General features: G+C 31.5%; 1 protein-coding gene and 1 long non-coding RNA gene across 2 annotated transcripts; both read left to right on the top strand.

Moving 5' to 3' along the window:
* The first annotated feature begins 635 nt into the window (after positions 1–635).
* LOC130811043 (uncharacterized) lies at positions 636–3,014 on the top strand. Its single transcript, XR_009041087.1, has 3 exons — positions 636–894; positions 986–1,078; positions 2,733–3,014. It is a non-coding gene; the product is annotated as an uncharacterized LOC130811043 (long non-coding RNA).
* An 883-nt stretch (positions 3,015–3,897) lies between these two features.
* On the top strand, positions 3,898–7,230 carry LOC130810586 (transport inhibitor response 1-like protein). Its single transcript, XM_057676699.1, has 3 exons — positions 3,898–4,682; positions 4,973–5,474; positions 5,568–7,230. The coding sequence occupies exons 1-3, from the start codon at positions 4,132–4,134 to the stop codon at positions 6,330–6,332; spliced, it is 1,818 nt and encodes a 605-aa protein (XP_057532682.1). The 5' UTR covers positions 3,898–4,131; the 3' UTR covers positions 6,333–7,230.
* The last annotated feature ends 19,797 nt before the right edge of the window (positions 7,231–27,027 follow it).

Raw genomic sequence — 27,027 nt, forward strand, 5'->3', positions numbered from 1 at the left:
GGGTTATGTAATATAATCTACAATGAAAAACAAAAACAAAATTAGTATAAAAAAGTAGCCCTAATTTTCGTTTGTTTTGAACTTGCAAAAACTTAAAGGTTTGAGAAATTAAAAAGAGAAATTATACCTTAATTTCGTGGGTTTTGAAGATGAACAAGACCAAATACTTAAAGGTTTCAAAGGGTTTTGAAGAACAATATAATGTCGTGCCTTTTGAAGATGAAGACTAGAGCAGAGCAGCTTTGTGAACAGTAGAGGTTTGTGTGGGAGAAGAAGATGATGAACAGAGCAGCCTATTCGTGGGTTTCAAAGGGTTCATGAACAAGAAGATGAACAAGAGATGAAACAATAACTTATTTGTGGTTTATGAAAGTATAATTGAAACAATTATAAAAACGTCTTTGTTAAAAATTACTATTTTAATAAGTAAAATGAGTTTGTCATTTTAAAAGTAAAATTTTACTACGATTTTTAGATATTAGATTTATTATTTTTGGGGACAAAATAAATTATACGACGGAAAATATGGGTGTATAATACATCTCATACTTGATAAATATGTGTAGGAAGCCATATCACTCCTAATTTAGCCACCAAAACCTATGACTCATCTAATATTCATGAATCATCTCAAGTTAAGTGAAATCTGTATAAAGTTTACAAAGCAATACTCATCTCTTTCTTCTACCATCTCAAGTTTCTGGAAAACAAAAACATAGAATATCAGCATTTTAGAAATCCCCAATAGCTAGGGTTTGAAGAAACTCAAGCTACTCTTCTTGAATAATCTGATTTCTTGAGCAAGTGGAAACTAATTGGGATTGTTTTGGAAATTAGAAATTCTGGGATTGAAGAAATCAAGTAAAACCTCATCTCCATCCTCTTTTTGTAATAGTGAGTTCATATTCATCTTCCTCCTTTTATGTGTATGTTGATTTAAAGGTTAATAGAACCATTAATTTGATATTTGTAGTATAATTGTTAGGTTCTTTTGGTAGAAGCTCTTTTTGGTTGGATTACTGAAGTAGATCTTTGATTTTGGGTGGATTACAAAGTGTTGAGAAGAATTTGCTCAAAGGTAACCCACAAACTATTCTATTTAAGTATTAATTGAATGTTTTAAAGTAGTTTAGTAATTGTTGATTCAATTTGGGTCTTTGATTCAAATTTAAGTATCAACTTAACTTTAAGATGAGTATATGAATTCAATTAGTAATTGGGTTGTTTTTAGTGTTGATTAGTATTGGTTGATTGGGTTATTTGGTTTCTGGTATAAAATTTAGTATTTTGGATATTGACAGAAACTGAGCGTTCTGTTTTGGCCATTTTCGGGTCAGTTATGATTATTTCTTGGTTTTGGTGTCTACATACTATTTGTAGAGCTCCGAGTTGCGGTCGCGTGGGTACTTGAATCGCCCCAAAATGAGTTCGTATGAGGGAGTTATATCCAAAATACTGACAGGCTGTCATGAAAATTGACAATAAGCTTTCTGTTTTTCTATTTTCGGGGCCGTTCTGATTGTTTCTAGGTTTTACTGTCTGCATAAGAATTGTAGAGCTTTGAGTCAGAGTCGCGTAGCCACTTGAATTACTCCCAAATGAGTTCGTATGAGAGAGTTATGACCAAAATACTAATAGACTGTCATGAAAATCGAGAATAACCAATCATGAGATTAATTGTTTAAATTGGGATTTCAATTGGGTATTTCTTTAATCAAGTGTTTAAGATTATTTTATGTTTCTTTATTGGGTAATTATGGATAGTATGAGTTTGTTGAGTATTATTGATGGTGATGAAAAAGGAAGCTTGGATTGTTACCTTTTGGCGTTATAAGTTGATGTACACAAGTTGTTTGTTCAAATGCATCAATGAAGTTCTTTGGTTTTCTAATTTGATTTTTAGTGTTCGAAATTTTGGATTTTGACTTCGTTTGACTTTGCTTCTAGTCCTTGATCAAAATTATGTTTTGTAAGTTCACAACTTTATAAATATGAACTTTTAAATATATTGTACTATGAAAATGAGTTATGGTTATTAATTTCAAAGAAAATCAAGTGATTTATTGATTCATTTTATATTGAAATGTTCGACATTGAAAAATGTCCGTTTTTAGAAATTGGCAACGGATAATTATATCCGGATTATTGTGAAATCCTATAGCTTGATAATAGGTAATGGTTATTCGAATCGGTCTCGAGACCCCGTTCCCGTTTCGTTCTTGCAATAACCGTATTTTCGGTGATGATGATCACCCGTATTCTTAGGATTTAGATCAAGCCTACTTCCTGACGGTCCATATATTCCCACATTTTTAAGTATTGTTATATCATAGTTTTAATATGAGATTTGAATAAATACGTTTGGTATATAAAGGTTTGTTTGTTTCACAAATGAAATCATATGTTTCATTTGTCGTATTGTTTCGCTATTGACTAGTAAAGTAATAGTCGCATTTTGATTTTCGCTATTAACTTGTAAAGTTATAGCCGTATTTTGATTCACTATGAACCAAAGGTTCTTAGTCATATTTATGTCGATACCAAACGGTCTTTTAAAAGAGTTTGGGTTTTGATAAATTCATCTTTTATAAAGAGTTACCAATTGAGCAAATAAAGAATTTAATTGAAGATGTCTGTTAACAACTTGTATATAAAATATAGTAGTTTGTTGGATTACTCAACAATTCAATTGTTGACAGTCTTTGATGGGGACTATCCCTTACGGGGGATAGATTCATTTTCAGGTTAGCTCTGTAGTGGAAAGGATGCATGTATTATGTGTTTCGGACGAGGCGAGGACTTCTTTTGGAAATACATTTTGTAAATTAGACATTTGTATAATTAAATTGTAATGATTTTATAATGTTTTGTAAATAATCACTTAATTATGTAAAAAGTTTTAAATACTCCGACATTGGTTTACTGCGGCTACAGGTTGGATTCAGCCCAGATTTCTATAAGTCTTCCGCTATGCTTTGTATACAATATTATTATATTGTTTACGTTGGTTTGGACTGTTTCAATAATAGAGCTTTGTGGGTTTATGAACGTTAAAAGGCGGGTTTTTCATTAGAAAAAAAAACGCTTTATGTTGTGGGCTATGTGGAACCGGAACATTTGTAAGCTTATTTACTGCAGTTTTTAAGGAATCGTAGTATATACTCAGCATTTTAAAAATTTTCAAATTTTTTAAACAGTTATGTGCTGCGGTGAACCGTAGCATATGCTCTATAGTTTTTTTGCCTAATTATTTTATGCTGCATTTGTGTTTAACCGCAGCACATATTGGGCAGCAAATGTGGTTTTTTCCACTAGTGACTAAGTCTAAAATTGGTGTAGATTTTTCTCTCCGATTCAGAGTAAATGTATCGTTTTGTTTTTAACATTATTTATCGATCACTCTTATTCTTAATTTAGTTGTCAAAATATAATCAAGTGACATAATTGTTTGATTTTTCAATATAAATTTTATTTAAATTTTATAATATTTTATTATGAACAATTAGAGATATTAAGATTAAATTAATGTATTAGATATAAGCAAAAACTAAATGAGACAGTTGCTGCGAATTGAAGGGAGTATTATTCACGAGAATTGATCTTAAGACTTTATCCAAAAAAAATTTCACTTAAGATGACCTAATTTTTTATCTAAACTATTTTAATATAAAATAAGTCAATTAATCTATCATGATTGTTTGGCAAAAGAACTTAATGAACTAAAACAAATCGACGGTTAGATAGTCAAATTATTTAATTCTAGTATTTGATAAATTATTTAGTTAAAGTATTTAATTTTAAACACGCTGTCATATATAAAATAAACTAGTTAAATTAAGCTAATTAAAAATTCAAAATAAATTATGAGCTATCAGAATAAGCTAGTAGGCTAGTAGTATTCACTATTCAGTAGTAGAAGAAGCAGACACCTGACTCAACTGCCTAATTTTCCATTATTAAACCCGCTTTCCCTTTCTTCTCTCTTCTTCATTTTCTCTCACTTCCCTCTTTTTCATCCCACCAATCCTCTTCTTCCTCCTTTTCTCTCTCCTAAAACCCTAAATTTTAATTTTAATTTTCTTTTTACTTGCATTTGAAATCTCCCCCTTTCCCCGAGACTGATCTCGGAGGATGAGTGACAATAACATTCCCGAAGATCCTTCGATCGGGTCCGGGTCTGTTGTTGGGCACGGTGGTTTGGGTCTTTCTTCTTTCTACACCCCGCCATGTCCGGATCAAGTTTTAGAGAATGTTCTTGAGAACGTTCTTCACTTTTTGACTTGCCGGAGGGACAGAAACGCTGCGTCCTTGGTCTGTAGGTCATGGTTTCGTGCGGAGGCGCTTACTCGATCCGACCTCTTCATTGGGAACTGTTATGCAGTGGGTCCCGCCCGTGCAATAGAGAGATTTAGGAGGATTAGATCGGTGATGATCAAGGGTAAGCCTAGGTTTGCTGATTTTGGACTTATGCCTATTAACTGGGGAGCTCACTCTACTCGCTGGCTTTCTGCTTTTGCTCAAGCTTATCCGTGGCTTGAGAAGATTCATCTCAAGCGTATGTCTATTACTGATAATGATCTTGAGCTCATTTCTATGTCTTTTCCTTCTTTCAAGGATCTTACACTTGTTTGTTGTGAGGGTTTTGGTACTAGTGGCCTTGCTATTCTTGCTTCCAAGTGCAGGTTTGTGTTTCTATTCTGTTTGCATTTTGTATTTGTTTATCTGGGTGGTCCTTAAATTTGTTTCTAGATGAGTATGTGTTCACTTTTGTGTTTTGATTTGGTAATATTGTCAAAAACGGACCTAGATCTGAAAATGGGAATTAAAAAGGAAACGTTTAGTAGCTTTTTTAGTGAATTGATGAAAATGATAGAAAAGTGTAGTAACTAGTATATGTGATTTCTAAATATGATGTGATTTATTATTGTTTTAGAAATTAGTTTTCCAAATTAGTTTTGTTAATTTTGTTCAGACAATTGAGAGTTCTGGATCTATTTGAGGCTGAAGTCAATGATGATGAAGTGGATTGGATATCTTGCTTCCCTGAATCTGGGACCTGTCTTGAATCTCTTAGCTTTGATTGCATTGATTTCCCTATTAATTTCAATGCATTGGAGAAGCTTTTAACCAGATCCCCTAACTTTAAGAAGCTTAGGGTGAATCGTTTTGTGTCCATTGATCAATTGCGTCGCTTGATGGCTCGAGCACCTCAGCTAACCCATCTAGGAACCGGGTCTTTTAGTCCTTCTGAGGTTTGGCTACCAGCTCAGGAAGATTTTGATTACCGAGCTGCTTTTGCTGGTTGTAAATCCCTTGTTTGTTTATCGGGTTTTCGAGAAGTTGTATCGACATTCTTGCCCTCCATACAACCTGTGTGTGCCAACCTCACCTCACTGAACTTTAGCTATGCCAATATAACTGCAGAACAGTTGAAACCAGTGATTTCTCACTGCCATAAACTCCAGATTTTTTGGGTGAGTTTCCTACTATGTTGTCTTTTTTCTGGCTAATATAGTGTATCAACAGAGAATTTGTTATATAAGACTCATTTGGTTTGCTCCTTGTAGGTGCTCGATACAGTCGGGGATGAAGGGCTTCAAGCTGTTTCTGCAACTTGCAAAGATCTTCGTGAGCTTCGAGTGTTTCCAATTGATGCTAGGGAAGATAGTGAAGGATTTGTGTCTGAGGTGGGTTTACTTGCTGTTTCAGAAGGCTGTAGAAAGTTGCAATCAATTTTATATTTCTGTCAAAGGATGACAAACGCGGCTGTGGTTGCTATGTCAAAAAATTGTCTCGATCTTGTAGTGTTTCGGCTTTGTATCATGGGCCGACACCGTCCTGACCATGTCACAAATGAGCCTATGGATGAAGGCTTCGGAGCCATCGTAATGAATTGCAAGAAACTCACCCGTCTTGCAGTTTCGGGGCTTTTAACTGATAAGGCATTTGAGTACATTGGCCGATATGGCAAATTGGTACGCACATTGTCGGTTGCTTTTGCTGGGGATACAGACATGGCATTAAAGTATGTTCTGGAGGGTTGCCCCAAATTGCTGAAACTTGAGGTCCGGGATAGCCCATTTGGCGATTCAGTTTTACGCGCTGGTTTGCACCATTTCTACAACATGAGATTTCTTTGGATGTCGGCTTGTAGGTTGACCCTTCCTGCTTGTAGGCAGATTGCAAAAGAAATGCCACATTTAGTAGTTGAAGTGTTTACTAGTGAAATGCTGCCGGTGGAAGATAAAGATGAATATGTTGATACATTGTACATGTATCGATCTCTTCAAGGTCCAAGAGATGACGCCCCGGCACATGTGAGGATATTGTAGGGTGATATTTGGAAATGTATTGGTTACTCTGACTGCATTGAAGAATGACCAGCTTCCCTTCTACACACTTGCAACATGCAGCTCATTGCTTTCAGCTCTCTTCCAGATTTGAATTCCAGCGTTGAAATAGAGCTGTTATTGCAATTGCCAAATTGTCACGAGTGGAGGGCTCGGTTAACCCTGCAGAGTATAGTAGAAGGGTCATTCTCGAGGTATTGAACCATTCGCGGTTGTTGTACTCCCTCCCCTTTGTTTTTAGTTTTATTTTTCCATGTTTTATTACTCTTTTGTGCATTCATTTTCACTGTATGAGACAAGGCTCTACTAGAGATGGAAGATTAGAACTGTGAAAGGCCGATTGAATTAATGAGCTGTATCATTTTTTTTCGTGATACAAATTCATAAGTTCGGGATTGATTATAGCACGATGAGGATGGTGGACGATTAAGGCTTCGAATGACCTAAAGCTTCAAATTTTGGTTCAAAGATGGTGGTTTGCTATGCTATAATGGGGGTCTTTCAATTTTCCCTTTTGTTAAAGAAACAGTTTGTTGATGAGATGAGGATGAGATGTGTTCATTGTATTGTAGACTAGTAGCACCTGACTTTTAAAATTAAATGTTTTAAAATTTAGCTATGTTGAGATGGGAAATAAATGTCAGAAGTATTCATGGGGATGGACCAGATTTAAGAGTAGTGGGAGGCTGAGAGCCTGGTATCTGTCTCTTTTTCATTTTCATTAGATGTAGAATGATCAAATTTGATTGCTGAGCCCCCATTAATTGATGCTCAGAAAGTGTTGTGCAAGTACAGGCTTCTGGCCCCCCTTCCTCCCCCTCCATTATTGTTTATTTAACAGTTTTCTGAAATTTTGAAATTTCTTTTTTAATCTTTCATGTACTTGTAGTATATTCAATGCTCATTTAGTCATTTACATTCATATTTTTTTCAGTTTTGATCATAAGACTTTCCTTTAGCGGTGTTCAAAATAGACTCGATGATTCGATATTTATCAGATCTTGTAATCGAATTCGATTTGATCCGACTTCCAAATGAAAATAATGTAAAAATCAATATGGACATAAGGTCCGATATTAAATTGCTTCGAAACACGTAATTCGAAATCCACTCGATGACCCAAATATCTCTAATTGCTCTTCAACTATTCTTCCCTTATCTCGAGAAAATTGTCTCATTGGTTTTAGTGAGAAAATTAAGAAAAGTAGATAAAATAATATTTTATAAAAAAGTATGTTTAATTATGGATGAGAAGTTTGAGAACTATGAGTAATAGCCAAAAATCAAAATGAGCTATATTTGATGGGATAGACCAAACAAAAAAGATAGGTAAATTTCATTTATTTAGTTGGCACTTTGGAGTAGCTAAACTAGGGATGTGTTTGATAATTGTTTGTTGGTTAAAGTTGTCGGCTTATATGTCAACTTTTAACGAAGATATTTTGCAAAATTTATTGTTGGTTGTTAAGTCTAAGATATTTTCCTCTGTAGTAGCTCCCCTTTTTTAGGTCTTTAAGTTATCTTGCGCGTGTTATCACGTCTCTTTATCTTCCTCGAGCCGGGGGACTCCTTTGGTCGCGCTCTCCTTTATGGGTATGAGTTGCTGCCGTCCATGGCTTTAGTCTTCTATGCGGGGAATATACTGAGTAGGATGATGATGATGATGATGATGTTAAGTCTAAGATAAAAAATGAGTTAAAAAGCTAAAATCCAATGAAAATACTGTCTATTGATTTTGGCTTAAAAGCGGTCTTTCAATTAATTTAAAAGTTACTTATAAAATAATCATTTTGACTATTTGATGAACCAAAAATCATTTACTAAACACTCTTTAGATCTTTTGAACAAAGAAAAATTTGAAATTTCTAATAGTATTAGTAACATTTGGTTAGTACACTTTTTTAGTACTAGTACAAAATTTCTCATTATTTGTTAATAGTAATGCCACAAACTAATGGACTATTAATTTAAAATAAGCTGGAATTTGTTTCAATTGAAATAAATATTACTTTCTTTAAATGAGGTTTTGTGTTCGATTTCACCCAATTCATTCATTTTGTTAGCTTATCTTATAAAAAAATAATAAATTATGGGAAACAAAAATGAGTCTAACCATAAATAATTTAATTAGAGAAGAAAGAAGAAATAGTGAAATTTGATGGTTACCAAATGTAACCTTTGAAGATCCAAATTAGCCAAGTATGTGAATAAGAAAATAGTAGTAGAAGTATCCAAAGGTCAATTTGGTTGATGGAGCCTTCAATAATGTTAGATTGTTAAATAGTGGAAATAATGGTAATCTAATACTTAACATTATATATATGTAATATGTTGTATGTTCCATAAAAAGAGTTGTCAAGACTACCATGTGCTCATCTTCTCCCTCCTTTTCTTCACTATAATTATTGGGGAGAGAAATTAGGCAATGTTTGCTTGATTGTTCTCTAACTTCTCTTGTTTGTATTCATAATGGCAGGATTGTAATAAGTTTTACAAAGTGGTTTCTGATTGTACAAATTTATTTAAGCCATATCTTGGAAATAGAAGATTTTAATAAATAATGGTTATTTGTAATGTTAAAAAATTCTTTTTATATGGTATGATGTGATAGAGTGAGAGTTTTGTTATTTTAATTTATCTTTTTAAAATTCTTTTATTTTAATGTTATATTTTTTTAATGGTGATTTACGAATTACATTTATTAATTAAAAAGTTCAAAATAGAAAAAGGTTAAACCCTTCTTTCTTGGCTTAGCTACCTTGACTTGTTGCTTCAACACAAGTGGGACCCTTCCCCATCTCTTTCTTTCTTTCTATCTACTTTTTAGCTCTCCTTATCCTCTTATATGTTTCTGTTTTGCATCTTGTTATACTACCTTTCTAAACCTTCTTTTTCTATTCACAAAATAATGCTACTCCATATAATTGTATTTCTGTTGTTCCATTATATATATATATATATATATTATATTTAATTTTTTTTATGTAAATCTAATGAATTTCTACTTAATTATATTTTTTTCTTACATATTAATTGCAAGATATAAAATAAACTTGAATAATTAATAGTATTAATAACCCTAATTAACAAGAATTTGAGAATAGATGAAGTATGTATGTATTGAGTTACTCGTCGCTCTTATTTTGTACCATTTTCCTTTCAATAATCCCAACTAATCATCTTTGTACTTGTTCAATATAGTCATAAAATTAAGTTTTATAAGCGTTTTGAAAATAAGTAATTAATTTCACATTATAGATTTTAATTATGAAGTCAAATTAAGAATGACAAGGTGTTGATTGTCAGTCTCAAATTCTTAGCTTAACTACTTGTAAAATAAGATTAATCGACAATTACAGTCTTAAAGTTCAGGCCTTATACGAAAAAAGAATCAAAGTTTTTTTTTTTTTTTTTTTTTTTTTTTTTTTTTTGCAAAGAAGAAGCTTCAAATTAATAAACACGACATTGATACGGCCACTTCACCGGATTCAGATGAGATGACCTGCTAAATGACAGTTGACCAAGGTAGTGATTTTTGACTTTTCATAAAATTCATTATCTAACATAATTACACAATTAACCGCAATTAGACCCTTCTTTTCCAACCCCTCTCTTCCCTTTCCAATCACCAGCTTTTTCCCACTCTAATACCACCATTTTCCCAACCCAACACAATCACCATAAACCAGTCATTAACTTGGTCTCAGTTAAATTACTTATATTTCAATTCTGTCTTCTCCTGATCAGAAGATTGTATGGTATATTTTGTGGGTTTTTAAATTATGCGTTTATTACAATAAGAGTTGTTGGTTCATGGTTTAAGGGATTGGGTTAGCGACAATTTGGGGGTAATTGGTGGAGGGGTAGAAAGAAGCTGGGGAATAAAGGTCCAATTGGGTGATCTGATAATTAGGTTAGATTAATGAATTTGATTGAAAATCAAAGGTCATAACTTAGTCAACGGTCATTTAACAGGTCATCTCACCTGAACCCAATGAAGAGGTTATATCGATATCGTGTTAATTAATTTGAAGGTTGTTGTTCCAAAAAAAAACTTCAAAACTGTTTTTTCTAAAAGGCCTAAATTTAAAGGCTAATATTGACAATTAATCATTTAAAATAAAAGTAAAATCGACTTAAATTTAAATTTGACTTTAAGCAAATTTACAAATAAAATTATGATTCTCAAATGGAACCATAATGAATTAGTCTCATAATCTAGTTCTCCTTTTTGTTAGTTAAAGTTGAAATGAATAGTATAAAAACTTAGGAGGAAGACATTTTGTTATTAAGAAATGATAGGGAATTACAACTCATATAGGGGTGATTTATAGTATTGTAGGGCAAGAATATGAGATAATTTGTGGAATAGGAAGAGTGATGACCCCCTTGTCAAATAATTATGGCCTTTGCTTTTACTTTGTTTTATCTTTTAGTTATTGTCTTTATGTTCTACCCTTCTCCAATTTCAACCAAACAAATCCAAATTCACAAAATGAAAGCCGATAATATTTGACAAATGGCTGATAGCTGATAGGTAATAGCTAATTACAATAGTTGATTTTAATAACTAATTTGACTAGTTAATTTTGAACTTACTGCTATGAGCAGCTAGTTCAAAAACAACTTATTCATAGCAACAAGTTGTTTCAACCAGATAATTTACCAAACATTCGCATTGGATGTTTTAACGACTCAATTATCTATTTGTATTAAAATAAGCTAAAATTGCCAATAAACTATATTGCCAAACATCGTATTATCTTCCGTATCTTTGAGTTTATCCATTAATTAATTTTTATGAAAGTATTTTTGATTGATTATATGATGTAAATTCTTAAGGACGAAGTAACACAATAAATCAACGATTTTAATTTTGAATATAAATCATTTGAAATTGAAAGAGACCTAACAGCAGATATATCTTTTTCCAAGTTTGACTGTCCTTGCTATGGATGGATATCACATGAATGGTAGAGTAGTAGTAAACCACTATTTGGTAGACCTTATGTTAAATCTTCTAGAGTATTTGGTAGAGCCTACTCTTCCTAAAGTACTTCATTTCATGTTATTTTGTTTGTTACAACTTGACATGAGTAGTTTGGTCACCAATTGGAGATGCCAAAAGTGGTGGCGAAATAGAAAATATAATAAAATAGATTATAAATAATTCATAATAGTTAAAAGAAGACGCAAAAATTTACTGAATTACTATTAAAGTGATAATTTTGTTTATCAGATTAGATAATAATATTCACTATCTATGGAGAACGAATTACAAGATGATAAAGAGATAATTTGATTTAACTCTGAAACTCTTAAAAATGAATCTCTTAATAATTAAACTCAGATGTCCTCTAAACCTAGATCAAGTAGTCTTCATATAAAGAAAAATATTACAAAGAATTTTAAATTTAGAAGAGCTTAATTTCGGAAATAAATTTAAGGCAGTTTAATATAAGTGCGCAAACCAAGATATGAAGAAATCGACGAGGCATGCGCCGCTTGCTTGTTGTATCGTTGAGCCCGTACTCGACGGTTCATCGAGGCTTCATGATCATAACAATGATCATAACAAGAGATTTAAACTTGTCGAATGGAACCAACTTAGTAAACAAATCAATATGATTGTAAATAGTCCCTATATATTTTACCTTCATTCTCTTGTCCATATGTAATTGATGATACATGACCACAATGTACTTAGTTCGTTCATGATGAATATGCTCCTTGGCTAAGCAAATAGCAATCAAATATCATAGCACACCGTAAGTTCTATGGGCGTAGGATGGTAAATAAATTCCCAAATTTCAATATTGAGGGAAAATGTATTTTTTTAGCAAGTAAAAATGAGTATGTTAACCTAAAAAAGATCCCCTCACAATGCTTGATTATTATCATCAAGCCACCAGAAAAGACAAACCTTGAAACATACACCTACCTTGGATTACATCCTTAATGATTTCTTTCTCATCTTATAAGTAATATGAGAAAGAACTTTTAAAATCTCATCTCTGGAGATAATTACACGAGAAGGGGAAATATTATCAAAAACAAACTTATTCCTATAGATTTAGATGGCATAAATGAGCACAATCCACATCTCGTTGATCACCATGGTTGTAGGAGCCTCTTCTTATTAATTTAGACAATGTGTTAATATCTTTCATAAAAGCGTACTCACTACATCATCACAGCTTCTCACTAAAACATATCCCAAGTCATGTATTGGAGAGCATGTACTTGAGTCTCTCTAAAAAGGTTTGGTTAGCGGTTTTGCAACACCACTTTGTTGTGGTGTCAACGTTAGGATATCTTGCCTCTCAATATTCTCATTAGCATATAACTTTAAATCTCCACCAAAGTCTTACATTGCTTGAAAACTCAATTTCTAAAATGGACAAAACCTTAATGTTAGTTTTTTTTTTATTTTTTTTTATTTTTTTTTTAATTTCCAATGTTGTACTTCTTTAATCCCTTAAATTAACGAAATTATCTATTTTCATCAGTCTTTTTAATTTTATATTTTCTTTTGTGGATTTGTCTCTATCACTTTCCTAAATCTCATTCACACATTTTCCTTTCTTCTAATAGCATTCACATGATTGAGATTTCCTTATCATTCTTTAATTTTTGTGCTATTTTCTTATTTTTAAAATTTATAGTTGTGGTTGTTTTGCAAATATTTATTAACTTTTTAAGTTGACTTTATTTGAAAAGTAAAAAGTATTGGTTGTTTTTATTTTAAGCAAGCTGATTGAGTCAGCTGCCATAGGAGATGTTGGTAAAATTGGGTATTATATTAGTTGTTTATTGGAGAAAACATGGAATCAACAAGCTAATTAAAGCTGTAAAAAAACTAATAAAGTTAACTTGTTCACTTTGTCTTATAGCCGAATTTTAATTGGCTGAAAGCTATTTACTAATTTTTTTTTTTGGTAATTTTTGAATAATAAAAAAAAAGTAAAAATCAACTCATAGCCATTAATTACAACCGATAACTTTTTTAATATATTAATTTTTCATATGATATGTAGTTGGAGACTTGGGGGTTGCAAAAATATAATTTATCCAAATTTAGAAATCGGACAATTTGGATCGGATATTCAATTTTTCAGATATTTAGGTTGTTGAACATACTAATATTTAAAATTTTCAATTACAACTAAATTGCATAATTAATCTATTATTAATTGATTTAGACTTTGAAAATCTAACAATATTAATAATTTATTATTTTTGAAACTTAAAAAAATGAGTTTGATTAAAGAAAGAAAACAAAGTGAACTTAAATATTTTACATGTAAAAGAACGCATTTTTTTAAATAAGGCAAAAGTACAAAAATTTTAAAACCCAAATTTCAGTCTTCAATCCCAATTAAACTGAATATCCAAATTTCAAATATCCAATTTTTTGAATAATCAAATGATTTTCGTTCTCTGAAAAACTAAATATCAAAATTTTAAATTCAAATCATTCTGTTATCGGATTTTAAACGTACACGTACGCCTACTGCCTAGTAGTTAGAGTAGCTAACTATTCAGTTTCAAAAGTTAAAGATAAATTCTGCATGATTTGACTCCAATAAAAGTTTCCCTTTAAGAATGGAAATTGTTATATATTGTGGATCTTTTTATTTTATCCTCGTTCCTTTAATGAAATTATGAATTTGCCTTTAAACTTAAAACTTGTTTAATAAATGCAACTCGCATTTAATAATACTATTATCATTTTAAAAATATTAAATTTAAAGTTTAAACGTAATCCCGAACATTTATATATATATATTAAATTTTCAGACGCGCCCTTGTATGATATACAAATTCAAACACGGTACTATCTCTCTAAAAACTCTCTAAAAACATTCTTCGATTTTAAACAAGTTGTTAGTTGGAATCGATTAACTATGGCTAACAAAAGCGACTATGAATCAGATTGGGTACGTACTTTAATTGATTTGAATCGGTGTATTTTTTTTAATAAAAAATGGAAGTCGCAAAAACTGGGCGAGTGAACGATGGTTGAGTCGTACAAAACGTGCGAGTGGACCACGGTTCAATCGCACAAAATGTGCGACTGGACTGTGGTCCACTCGCACGTTTTGTGCGACTCCACCGTGGTCTGATTGCGGTTTTTGTGCAACTGTTTTTTTTTTCTTATTTTTTTTGTTTTTTTTTTCTTATTTACATTATTATTTAAATTATTATACGTCTTAGTAAATTATTAATATTATTAATAATATTATAATATTATTATTATTATTAATATTATTTGTATTATTATTATTATTATTATTATTATTTTTAGTAATATTATTATTTTTATTATTAATTTTTGTTATTATTATTATTGTTATTATTATTATTATTTTTATTATTATTATTATTATTTATGAAAGTAATTTATATCATTAACATTACTATTATTTTGTTATTATTTATTTAAATAATTTATAATTATATGTTATTATTATTATTTACTTATTATTTAATATTAATTTGTTTTATTATTATTATATTTTTTGTATTGTTATTATTTTAATATTAATTATTTAAGTAAATTATAATTTTTAATTAATATTAATTTGTATTACTAATATTTAAATATTAATTATTAAAGTAATTTATAATTTTTATTTATTATTGAATGTTTTTATTATTAATGTTTGTATGTATATAATTTTTTAATAACCTTATGTATGGTTTGTTTCATATTTCAAATTTGCAGGACTTTGAAAACATAGAAGACAACATAAATTACTCCGGTAGATTTTTTACGGATAGGGAATTTGATTCTTTAGATGAATTACATAATTGGGCCGATGTGATAGCAATAACAATTGGTTTTCAATTTACACGTGCTTCTTATAAACAAAAAGAAGGACGTTCTAGAGTTAGTGTGTATTTAAGATGTCACTGCTATGGTAATATTAGGGGTGATTTACATAATCTAGATAATGCTGTCAGACCTGGTTCTAAAAGTAGAAGTTGTGGGTGTAAATTTTTAATTGTAGCAAATAGTAGTAAACCAGAAGAAAGACCTTGGACGGTAAAGGTGTGTACTGGTGAAAAAGGAAGACATAATCACCCGTTCTTAGTGTACAGAGATGGTCATGTAAGGGCAAATAGGATCAATGTTGATATTCGAGAGCACATACGACAACTTAGTGCAACCGACCTTTATCATGACTTCTATTAGAGAAAATTTTCTTTTTTTGTTACTAGTATGAATCAGATTTATAATGCTAGGCAATCAATAAGGAGGGAAGAGATGGAGGGTAGGACTCCCCTTCAACACTGTCTTTATATGGCCACAGAACTTAATTACGTGGTCTGGAGTGAAGGGGGATTGAGCAGATTATTAGTTGCAAATTCTACCTCTATCCAAATGATACGTACGTGACTGTATGTTGTGTTGATAGATACAACGTACAAAACAAACAAACAAAAGTGGTCACTGTGTGAAGTTATCGGAATGAAGCCAACCAATCACAACTTCTAGGTTGCGTTCTGTTTGATGCGAGATGAGGCAGTTGTGTCATATTCGTGGGTGTTGTAGGGATTGAGAGATATTTTTTGCACAGCTCATCCTTCTAGCGTCATCGTAACTGATCGAGATGAAGTTTTATCTGTAGCTATTCGTGACGTCTTCACAGGTAAAAAGGTTTTGTTGATTAATTATTTTCGTTCTATTTATTGAATATGTCTTAATTACGTTCAATGTTGTGTTTAATGTAGATGTGCGACATTTGTTATGCATTTGGCATATTGCAAACGACGTTGAGAACATGGTGGACAAGTTGTGTGGCGGGAAAAGAAATCAACAAGGGCAGGTATTCAGGAAAAGTAGATGGAACCCCTTGGTTGAAAGTTCTACAATTGACGAATTTGAACAGAGATGGCAATCGATCGTAACTACCTGGTCGGTTAGGAAAAAAAAGGTCGTTCGGTATTTTGCTGGAACATGGATTCCACTAAGAGAGAAATTTGTGCGTGCGTGGACGAATGAATGTTTACACATGGGTAACCAGACTAACAGCAGAGTTGAAAGCCAACACTCGTCTTTCAAGTATTATCTTGGTAGCGGTAATAGCTCATTTGATACCCTGTTTAAAAGGGCACACGTACAAATTACAAACCAGCAAGCCAAGATTCGACAAGTGCTACACGAATCCATGAATTTTCTGTAGCAAGGTCGTTGCGACAACATTTCTTTAGACCTTTATATCACCATGTATCTATCTATGCCTTGGAGCAGATGCGGCTTGAGCATAACTGTATGTTAGATTTGGGTGATTATGTACTTAACAAATGCGGTTGTGTACTTCAACGCACCCATGATTGTCGTGTGCTTGTTATTTATATATGTCCATCGGTTCACAAGATACTTTGTATTTGGATGACATTCATCCATTCTGGAGTACTTTGACGTACACAGAGGTTGGAGATGACACCAACGAAGGAGTACGACACGCGAACGCCGATGACAAAGAGTAATTTCTATCTTTTGTCGATGAATTCTTAAAATCTGATCCCGCAGTGTTACGACGCTTGTCTCAGGTACTTGAGTATGAACTACACCCTGATGGAGCCGATATACCTGAGCCTTACACAAGTCCACCTAGAAAGGGAAGACCAACCACAAGCAAAACCCTTAGAAGAAATAAAAGAGTGTTTGAATATAGTAGATCATCTTCTCGTGATCGAGGGTCTAAATCTTTATCCCGCAAGAGATCAAGTGGTAGATCTAGTGGTTGGGAAACACAAGCCTCAGTTGGAATTAATTTTAGCTTCAACGTATCCGGTACACAAACCTCAGATGATCCAGGAGGTCGTGATTTTTCACTGTTTCTATGGCCTAATTACATCTCGCACATTCTTCCTCCTTACTTGTTGATTGGACTGATGTCTTAGATGATGGTAACTGTGAATTTAGAGCTATTGTCGCCACAGAGTTAGGAGGCGAGGAGGCATAGCCTCTTTTAAGACGTGCTATGTGTATGGAAATGCAAATGAACAGAGACCAATACCTAAGTTTGTATCTATCGCAGGAGTCGTTAGACGATGCTATATTCAGAATTGGTTCACACGGCAATGGATCTGCTCCTTATATTCACTGGATGGATCACCGATGACATTGTACTCTGCCCCCGTGGCGGCTCATTATCAACGAGACTATGTCCGGACGCTCAGATGCGCCTGAAGAATTAGGGTCGGCACGTGCGAATCTCTCGTCGGGCCCCTGGACAACAGTCCAGTCCACTGGGCGAAGATCAGGACCTTGGTATTGAACATCATCAGCATCATTATCATCATCACTAGAAAGCCCCCAACTACTATGGAAGCTGCTAGCCTGGTCATCGAAACGAGTACGCACTTGTTTCAGCGTACTCGACCGTTGGGCCTCACTGTGTCTGGCAGCCTCTTCCTGCCTAGCCCTCCTAGTAGAATCCATCACCCCCCTCTCATGAGGGTCCCTCTGAGAAGGGTATGCCTTGAATTATTCCCGCTCAGCAAGTTTCTAAAAAAACCTTTTCCTTTCCTGTGAGTACCAGCCATTTACTACAATTTTTGATAATTTAATTAACTACTATTAATAAATAAACATAATCTAACGTTACGTTAAATTAAACACATGAACAAAAGACAATAATTAATTAGAAACAACAATATTTAACTAATCATTCTCAACAAATATAATGTAAGAACACATTTATTATTATTATTATTATTATTATTATTATTGTAATTAATTTCTAAATTAACACTAATCATAATAATAATAATAATATTAACAAAAATAATAACATTAATAATAATCATAACAATAATAACACAAACAATAATAATAATCATAACACTAATAACAAAAACAATATTTAAAAATAAAATTAAAGAAAAATTTACTAACATTAACAATAACAATAACAACAACATCACCAACAAAAATAATAAAAATAATATTTAAAAGAATATAAAAAAGTTAATAATAATAATAATAATAATAATAATAATAATAATAATAATAATAATAATATTTTAAAAAATAAACTAAATATAATAATTAAAACAAAAATAAAAATTTAATAATAATAATAATAATAACAATCACAATAATAGTAATAATAATAATAATAATAATAATAATAATAATAATAATAATAATAATAATGATAATAATAATAATAATAATAATAAATATTTAAAAAAATAAATTAAATATAATAATTAAAACAAAAAAAATTTAAAAATAATGATAATAACAATCACAATAATAATAATAATAATAATAATAATAATAATAATAATAATAATAACAATAATAATAACAATAATAATAATAATAATAATAATAATAATAATAATAATAATAATAATAATAATAATAATAACAATATTAATAATAATAATAATAATAATAATATAAATAAAATTAATTTAAAATTAAATAAAAAACGAAAAAAATAAAAAAAATGGGCCAATCGCACGAAATCCGCGAGCCCACTGCGCGTCAGTCGCACGAAACCCGCGACTCGACCGCGGCTCAGTCGCACGAAAACGTGCGACTGAGCCGCGGTCGAGTCCCGGGTTTCGTGCGACTGGCCCATTTTTTTTTTAAATTTAAAATGATACAATTCGAATAAAAATTACCTCGATTATTTGTTTGCGGATTGAATTTCTTAGTTTTTTGCTACAAAAATATAATGTTGTAATTTTGTTTTTTAAGTGTGATAAAGGAGTTATTTAGTGAAGTTAGAGTATAAATAAGAAATTTTAAGTCCAGTGGTAAATTTGTAATTTTTTAAAGTTTAAGGGCAAATTCGTAATTTCATTGGGAGTAGCGATAAAATGAAAAGGGTGGCGATGTTTAAGGATTGGTTTTAGAATTTCAAATCTTAAAGAATGGAGTTCAATTCATGTAATAATATTGTAAATATAATAGTACTCAGTAATACTTTCAATCTCAATCCCAAATTCGATTAGGGATGACAATTCAGTCCGAATCCGATCCTAGTCCGACTCGATCCAAGGAAAATAATCCGATTCGAGTCTGAGGAAAAGGTTATCCAACTCCAACTCCGACTTCACGATCCGATTCCGAATTAGAGACGGACCGGAGTTGGACCTTATTAAAAATCCGACACTCCGACCCGACTTCGACTCTGAAGGAAATCCGACTTTGAATTTGACTTTTAACCCAATATTTTGTTTCCTTTAAAACTCTGTATGTGACTAATTCAAGCTCTCTCTCATATTAATTGTAATTTTTGATTTTGAAATACTACTTGGTACTTTTATTTAGATCAATCAATCATAATACGACAAATCAGATCAAGAGAATTAAAATACGCCAAATCAAAATGCGAGAAATTTTGTTAGATTGTAGTATTATGAATATTTCTCATGTTAAACTTGAATTCAAAGTACATAATTTTTTGTTAAATTGTATTTGAAATATATATTCTGTTAACTTCGTATGCTTTAAATCATTAGTACAATATCAAAACGATAAAGTTTGATAATAATCCGACTCTGTTAGAGGTCCGAGAGTCCGAGTCGGGCCAAAGTTGGAGTATGCATAATCCGACTCCGAGTGGAGATGGACTGAAAAAAAAAAGTTCGACTAAAATCCGGAGCAAAGTCGGAGTATGTATAATCCGAGCCAAGTCCGACCCATTGCCATCCCTAAATTCGATCCAAGATCGGGTCTAAATATAAAATGGGTTTAAATTATATTTGCGTTTTAATTGAATTTTGTTTCGTAGATAGTGATAGAGTGATACTTAAGATTTCAAATGAAAGTAGACATAAAGCAGCAGAGCTAATAATAAACTCTAATATTCCTATACCTTTCTAATGATAGCCAAAAAATTGAGAGATCATTCAACCCACAACTCCAAAACAATCCACTTATTAATTAATTGTGAAAAAAACTTAAACAAGTACTCAATAGTCAATACCAAAATAATTTTCTATACATTCCCACAATCAGTCTTGTAAACGAATTTGTCCTATTATTGCAATACATCAGTTTGTGGAAAATAAAAATTCCCCAAAACGGATCCTCAAGATCCATGAATTTGGGTCAAATCCATCAAATATTATGATCTAGACCAATTCGGATCCAACGGGTCTAAAAAATATAAATCAGACCCACCAAAACAGATTCGATTGTAGAGATCCAAATCGGGTCTACAATCCATTGCCATCTCTATGTGGGGCAAGCCGATCAAGTCAAAGCAATAATCCAACTGAATAAGAGTGCAATTGGAAAAAAAATGTCTAATAATTTAAATTTATTTCAATAAAAGGCTAATACGTACTTTTTTTGTTTCACTCGTATAATAGAAGTTTTATTTATCATTTGGATCCTATTTATATTATATCCTTTTTATTCTTAGATAATAAATCATCACTTTCTTTTAATGTTATCATATATTTTTATTTATAATTAAATATTTATATTTTTTATAAGGGTTATCTAAGCAATGCCACAAAGTCATATATTAAGAGTCACTAATAATTACATCATTTAAATAACTTTATTAAAAAAGATTATTCTAAATATTCTTTTTTTTCTTATTTATATTAATTTGTATAGAAAAAATATCACTATATCCAACAGTATAACTAAGACATTATTCTTAGATGAAATTGCTCAAATGAGACAATTAATACTCTTAACATATACCTTGTGATATAAGTTAGACAAACCATTTTAATTCATAAAAATATTATATTTTTTTGTTTGATGATACTTTAAATAAAGGTATGAAATGGTAATTGATTTGGCATCTCAAAGATTAAAAAATTAAATAAAAATAAAAATAAATTTCTTTCTGTAATTTTGGACTGAAGATGAATATTTTAATAGAATTGATTTAATATTTTATAGTAAAAGAGATCCAATCACGGGAGTAAATGAATTGAATTTGGCAAACACATGCGTAAGGCGTTGAATGGGCAAAGACTGAGTGATTAAATCAGGCTTGTTTATGGGCTTTACTGTTTTTAACCTAACTACTACAATTTTCGTGGTCCCACCATCAAATCATTCAGTTTCTGGCCTACGTATACCGTATGGGCCTATAATAATAATAATAATAATAATAATAACAATAATAAAAAAATACAAATAATATTATTAATAATATTATTATTATAATAATATTAATAATAATAGTTTACTAAGACGTATAATAATTTAAATAATAATGTAAATAATAAAAAAAGAAAAAAAAAACCAGTTGCACAAAAACCGCGAGCAGACCATGGTGGAGTCGCACAAATCGTGCGAGTGGACCACGGTGGAGTTGCACAAAACATGTGAGTGGACCACGGTCCAGTCACACGTTTTGTGCGACTGAACTGTGGTCTACTCGCACGTTTTGTGCGACTTAACCATGGTTCAGTCGCCCAGTTTTTGCGACTTTATTTTTTTTAAAATAAATATACATTGATTCAAATCAAATAAAGTACGTACCGGATCTGATTCATAGTCGCTTTCGTTGGCCATAGTTAATCGATTCCAACTAACAGCTTGTTTAAAATCGAAGAACGTTTTTAGAGAGATAGTACCGTGTTCGAATTCTTATATCATACAAGGGCGCGTCTGAAAATTCAATATATATAGGATTGCGATAAAAATGTTCGGGATTACGTTTAAAATTTAAATTTAATGTTTTTAAAGTGATAATAGTGTTATTAAATACCATTTACATTTGTTAAACAAGTTTTAAGTCTAAGACAAATTCGTAATTTTATTAGGAAGTGACGATAAAATAAAAAGGTGACCATATATAACAATGCGACATGTGAAAATTCTATAATGCAACGGCCTTCTTGCAAGCCCTTTCTAAATTTAAAGAAATTCGATGGTATCTTGATTACATAGGCCACTTATGTTTTAGGATCAACTTGAGTCCTCAATCCTAATTGCTAGGGTTACATTCCTTAGCTCTTAAGCACAATATTATGTCTGGCAAAAGCTGATTCGACCTATTAATTCGATTTGAACCTAATTCAAAATAAGTGGATTTAGGTTGAGACTTTTGACCCAAAGTTAATGGGTTGGATCGATCCGACCTGATTTGTTTATTAAATGAGTTAGGTTGAGGTCAAAATTTTAAACCCTGAAACAACCTTGCATTACTCCATTGAATTAAACGAGTTAAATTAGAGTTAAATTAATAAGTATAACCTAAACTTAATTCATTTAATATTTTCTTACCTTTCATAGTAATTATAAAATAAAAAATTTTAAAAAATAAAAACGTTAAAATTAAGGTCTAGAAAATTAGACGTGATCAATTTTAAAAACCTTAACAAAAAAAAATTCTAAACGGGTTAAGCGGGTCAAAATAAGGTCAACCTGATCAGGTCAGGTCAGGGTTCTGATTTTTAATCCAGTTAAGTAAACAGATTAGGTACCTGTTTATATATGACCCAAACACAGGAGGCAACCTAATTTATTTCACACGTATACAATATGAATGAACTATTTAAGTTTGTAGTATGACATGTGTGATGTGACCATTAATTAAGAAAATGAAGATAGTATTAAAGAACTAAAAAGATTCACGACAAAATAAACAAAAAATTCTTGTCGATCGAATTTATTCAAGGTGCATTTGTACAATGATTTTGAGCCGAAAGGTCGTAAGCTCATAGTATTCATTAAGAAATAAGGTGATACTACTATTAATTATTGTTAAGTACATCCCATTTTTCAAAATTATAGTCAATCTCTGCAGCCCAAAGTTGTCCCCTCAAGAAGAAGAAAATAAGAATAGTAGCCCAAAGTGCAATCTTTTGGACAAAAGAATAAGCATATACTTCATCGACATTATTTTGTCTTGGCCAAATGTTATAAGGTGAAGTAAAAATGATATATTTGAATGATTAATAAGTCAAGACCTATAGCTATAAAACGTTTATTCGACTTTTAAAATTGGTTGAAATCTGACCTCTAGGTTCATCTAAGTTGTTGTTGATCAATCTGAATCATACTAATTTTAACTTACGACCTGGTATGAAACTGATTATATCGGGTCCAAGGGCGGTTCTTGGCACATTCTGGGTGCCCAACCGCATAAGACCCCGAAATATGAGGCCTCATGTATTTATGTGAAAGAGAATAGCTTGGACCTAACAATGGTAGTAGAATGTGTAGAAGATGAGTGAAAAACAGAGAATGAACAAGAACAGCAAACAATCAACATAATGTGTTTATTGTTAGAGCAAGCTCCAAATCACCCTCATGTGGAGGTCTTCAGAGTACCGTGATGAGGGTGCAAAGAAGAACAAGGGTTGGTGTTGCAAGGCAGCAACACTCACAAGGTCAGAGAGCTTGGATGAAGGTCGGGTTGGCTGAAGATGAACAGAGAGTTCAATAGCTACTGGATTGGCGGTCGACTAGTCGAGGGGGTCTGCTCGATCGAGGGGGCTCTGGTACACGAGTTCAGCGAGTTTCTGTTTTATTTACGCTAAATGTTTGGGCTTTAAGCCATTGGTGCTAGGGCCACTATTATGCGCTAGACTATATAAGAGAGGGTTAGAACATTACTAGAAGTAAGGGGAGAGGCAAATACATTAAGGAAGCTAGGGCAATGGCCATTAGAGTGTTCTCTTTGTATTAGTGCCACTTGTGGAGTTTCACCATTAAAGGTGAAACCTTTATGGGTTAAGAGTGAGCTCTTAACTATTGTAAGTTGAGTCATTAGTGTAATTGTGATTATATTAATGATAAGATACTTTATTTGAGGGGGAGGTATTCATTGATACCTCATAAACGCATTGTTTGTTGATTGTTGTTGTGTCTCTTGTTCATACTCTATTTTTACTCATCTTCTACATCGTTTTTTCTACCATTGTTGTGTCCGAGCCGTTCTCTTTCAATGAGGTATCTAATGATACCTCTCCTCAAAATATGGTTATTTTCATTAATATATTCAACAATACACTAATGCTTAACCACACACACTTGAGAACAAGCTCTCAATATAGTGATTCCATTCAACAATGGAGATCACCCATAAACTAACTAATACAATGAAAAAGAAAACTCTTGTAGTATTCTAACCCTAGTTTTTTCAAATGTATTAGCCTCCCTCTCCTGTTTCTAAACCTAATTTAGGGCCATATATATAGCCCCTAATGTTTAGAATAACCCTAGGACAAGTTAGGACTTAATCCCCAAACATTCGACCCAAAAACAGAACCCGCAGAATTTGGCACTGAAGCTCGCTCTATGGAGATGTATTCCGCTCAACCGGGTGAGCGGTGCCTTCAAAGAGCTAATGCCTTGCTTCTGCTTATTGCCTCGACTTGCCTCCCTTCCCTTTAAATCTTTCCTTGATCAAGGGACAATCCAAAGCTCATTTGGTGCACTCTCTTACATTGATCAAGGCCTTCTTTGTCGTGCCCAATGCCACCCTTATGCACCACACTCATGTCCTTCGTTGCACCATCACCATGACACACCTAAGACCCTCTTTGGTTTCTCACAACACCTTATGCATTGGCTTGAGTAATTAGGCCATCATCTTCACACTTGGTAGATTTGATACTTGCTCTAACATTATGAAATCTTTTACTTTCTTTCCAAATGTAACAATTGCTTATAGAATTTTATTAACTATTCCTATCATAGTTGCCTATGTAGAAAGAAGTTTTCAAAATTGAAATCATTAAATTCGTTTTTGCGAAGCAACATGTCACAAGAGAGGCTAAATGAACTTGCTTTAATGGCTATTGAAAGTGACATTTTGAAGGAAAATTATGTTGAAAGTATTGTAGATGATTTTGCTTCAAAGCATGTGAAAAGAGCAACATCGTTTAAGTGAATTGTTTGAAAACTTTTGAACTTTTAAGTAATTTTAGAATCTTATTTAACAACTCATTTTTTTATTAAAAATCTTTAAAGTTCAAACTTAATTTTTTCAATTATTTATGAAGGCCCCATTTTGCTCAAAATTGCAAACATAAGCAGGGCCTTCGCAATCTTTTCTCCGCCCCTGATCGGGTCGATCCTCACCTGCTCTCTATCTAAGAACAATCCATAAAAATTGTATTAAGTGAAAAATGGTTAATTGAACCCAACTTGCATCCCATCTATCACCCAAACTTGCCTTTAATCAGGTAGGCATCCATCATAATCTAACTCAAAGTGATCTAACGTCCACAATTGACTCACTTCGACATCAAACTAACCATAATTGATCTATTATTGAATTGGTCTAATATACCTACATCAGTTATTACCTCGACCTAAAAAGTATGGGCAGGCTAAATCCTACTGTTTAAAATTAGCTTGCAGGCAGCGACAAAAAAATTATCACGTATTAACTTGCCTTTAATCAGGTAGGCATCCATCATAATCTAACTCAAAGTGATCTAACGTCCACAGTTGACTCACTTCGACATCAAATTAACCATAATTGATCTGTTATTGAATTGGTCTAATATCACCTACATCAGTTATTAACTCGACCTAAAAAGTATGGGCAGGCTAAGCCCTACTGTTTAAAATTAGCTTGCAGGCAGCGACAAAAAAATTATCCATAGATACACTCGCTCGTTAGCTTATTTTTAATACGTATGTTTTTTTTTAAGTTTTTTTTATATTAAGATATTCCTTTCATAATTTTTCTAAGATTATTACAAAATTTGTACAAATTTAATCAAGCTAACTTAAGTATAGAGTTGTTTTACGTTATTTTAATCAATATTCAATATAATATACTAATGAAGAAATGACTTGAGACACGTGTCACACTGTCATTAAAATTTTTCCATCTTTTTTCTATTATTAATAGGAAAACTTTTGATATTTGACTTAAGAAAACAATTAATTCATTAAAACATGTAATATTTGTTGATTGGTTATAACTATATGTGATGATCTATTGAAATACTATATTTTCATATATAAACCAAAAAAATAATATAAATAAATCTTTATTTTAACTTAGATAATCAAAAATCATCATCATATAATGAATAAGCTAACTAATTTGGCTATTTTTTCAACTAAATTTTTTCTCCTATCTATCATAGTTGAAGACTTGTTAATTTTTATTTGTCTCAATTATCAATAATTACTATGAGTATATGTTTTAATATTGTTGTATACTAAATTATTTATTCACATTGATAATGATAATATCATCAATCAATAAATCTAATAATGTTACGACTTGAGACACGTGTCACACTGTCATTACAAATTTTCTTGTTTTTTTTATTACTAGATAGATTTTCCGTGTAAAACACGGATGCCATAAATATTTTCTGTTATGAATAATGATATTATTTTATAAAATTAATTCATTTACAATATAAATTTAATTATTAAATCTTTGTATTTGTGATATTATCATTATTGATGTGAATAAATAATTTATTATACAACAATATTAAAACATATACTCATAGTAATTATTAATAATTAAGACAAATAAAATTTAAAAGTCTTCAATCATGATAGATGGTAGGGAGGATTTAGTTGAAAAATTAGCCAAATTAGTTAGCTTATTCATTATCTAATAATGATTTATATAAGGAAATATAGTATCTCAATAGATCATCACATATAGTAATAGTCAATCAATAATTTTTTTTTAATGAGTTAAATATTTCCTCAAATATTAAGTCAAATATAAAAAGTTTTCCTGTT

Source organism: Amaranthus tricolor, chromosome 4, assembly GCF_026212465.1.
Source record: "Amaranthus tricolor cultivar Red isolate AtriRed21 chromosome 4, ASM2621246v1, whole genome shotgun sequence".
Classification (NCBI taxonomy): Eukaryota; Viridiplantae; Streptophyta; class Magnoliopsida; order Caryophyllales; family Amaranthaceae; genus Amaranthus; species Amaranthus tricolor.

What these genes read in the sequence shown, in the direction of transcription:
- LOC130810586 (XM_057676699.1), top strand. Translation starts at nt 4,132, where the DNA reads ATGAGTGACAATAACATTCCCGAAGATCCTTCGATCGGGTCCGGGTCT. An exon ending in ATTCTTGCTTCCAAGTGCAG is followed by an intron (nt 4,683 to 4,972) that starts GTTTGTGTTTCT and finishes AATTTTGTTCAG; the next exon opens with ACAATTGAGAGTTCTGGATC. An exon ending in ATAAACTCCAGATTTTTTGG is followed by an intron (nt 5,475 to 5,567) that starts GTGAGTTTCCTA and finishes TGCTCCTTGTAG; the next exon opens with GTGCTCGATACAGTCGGGGA.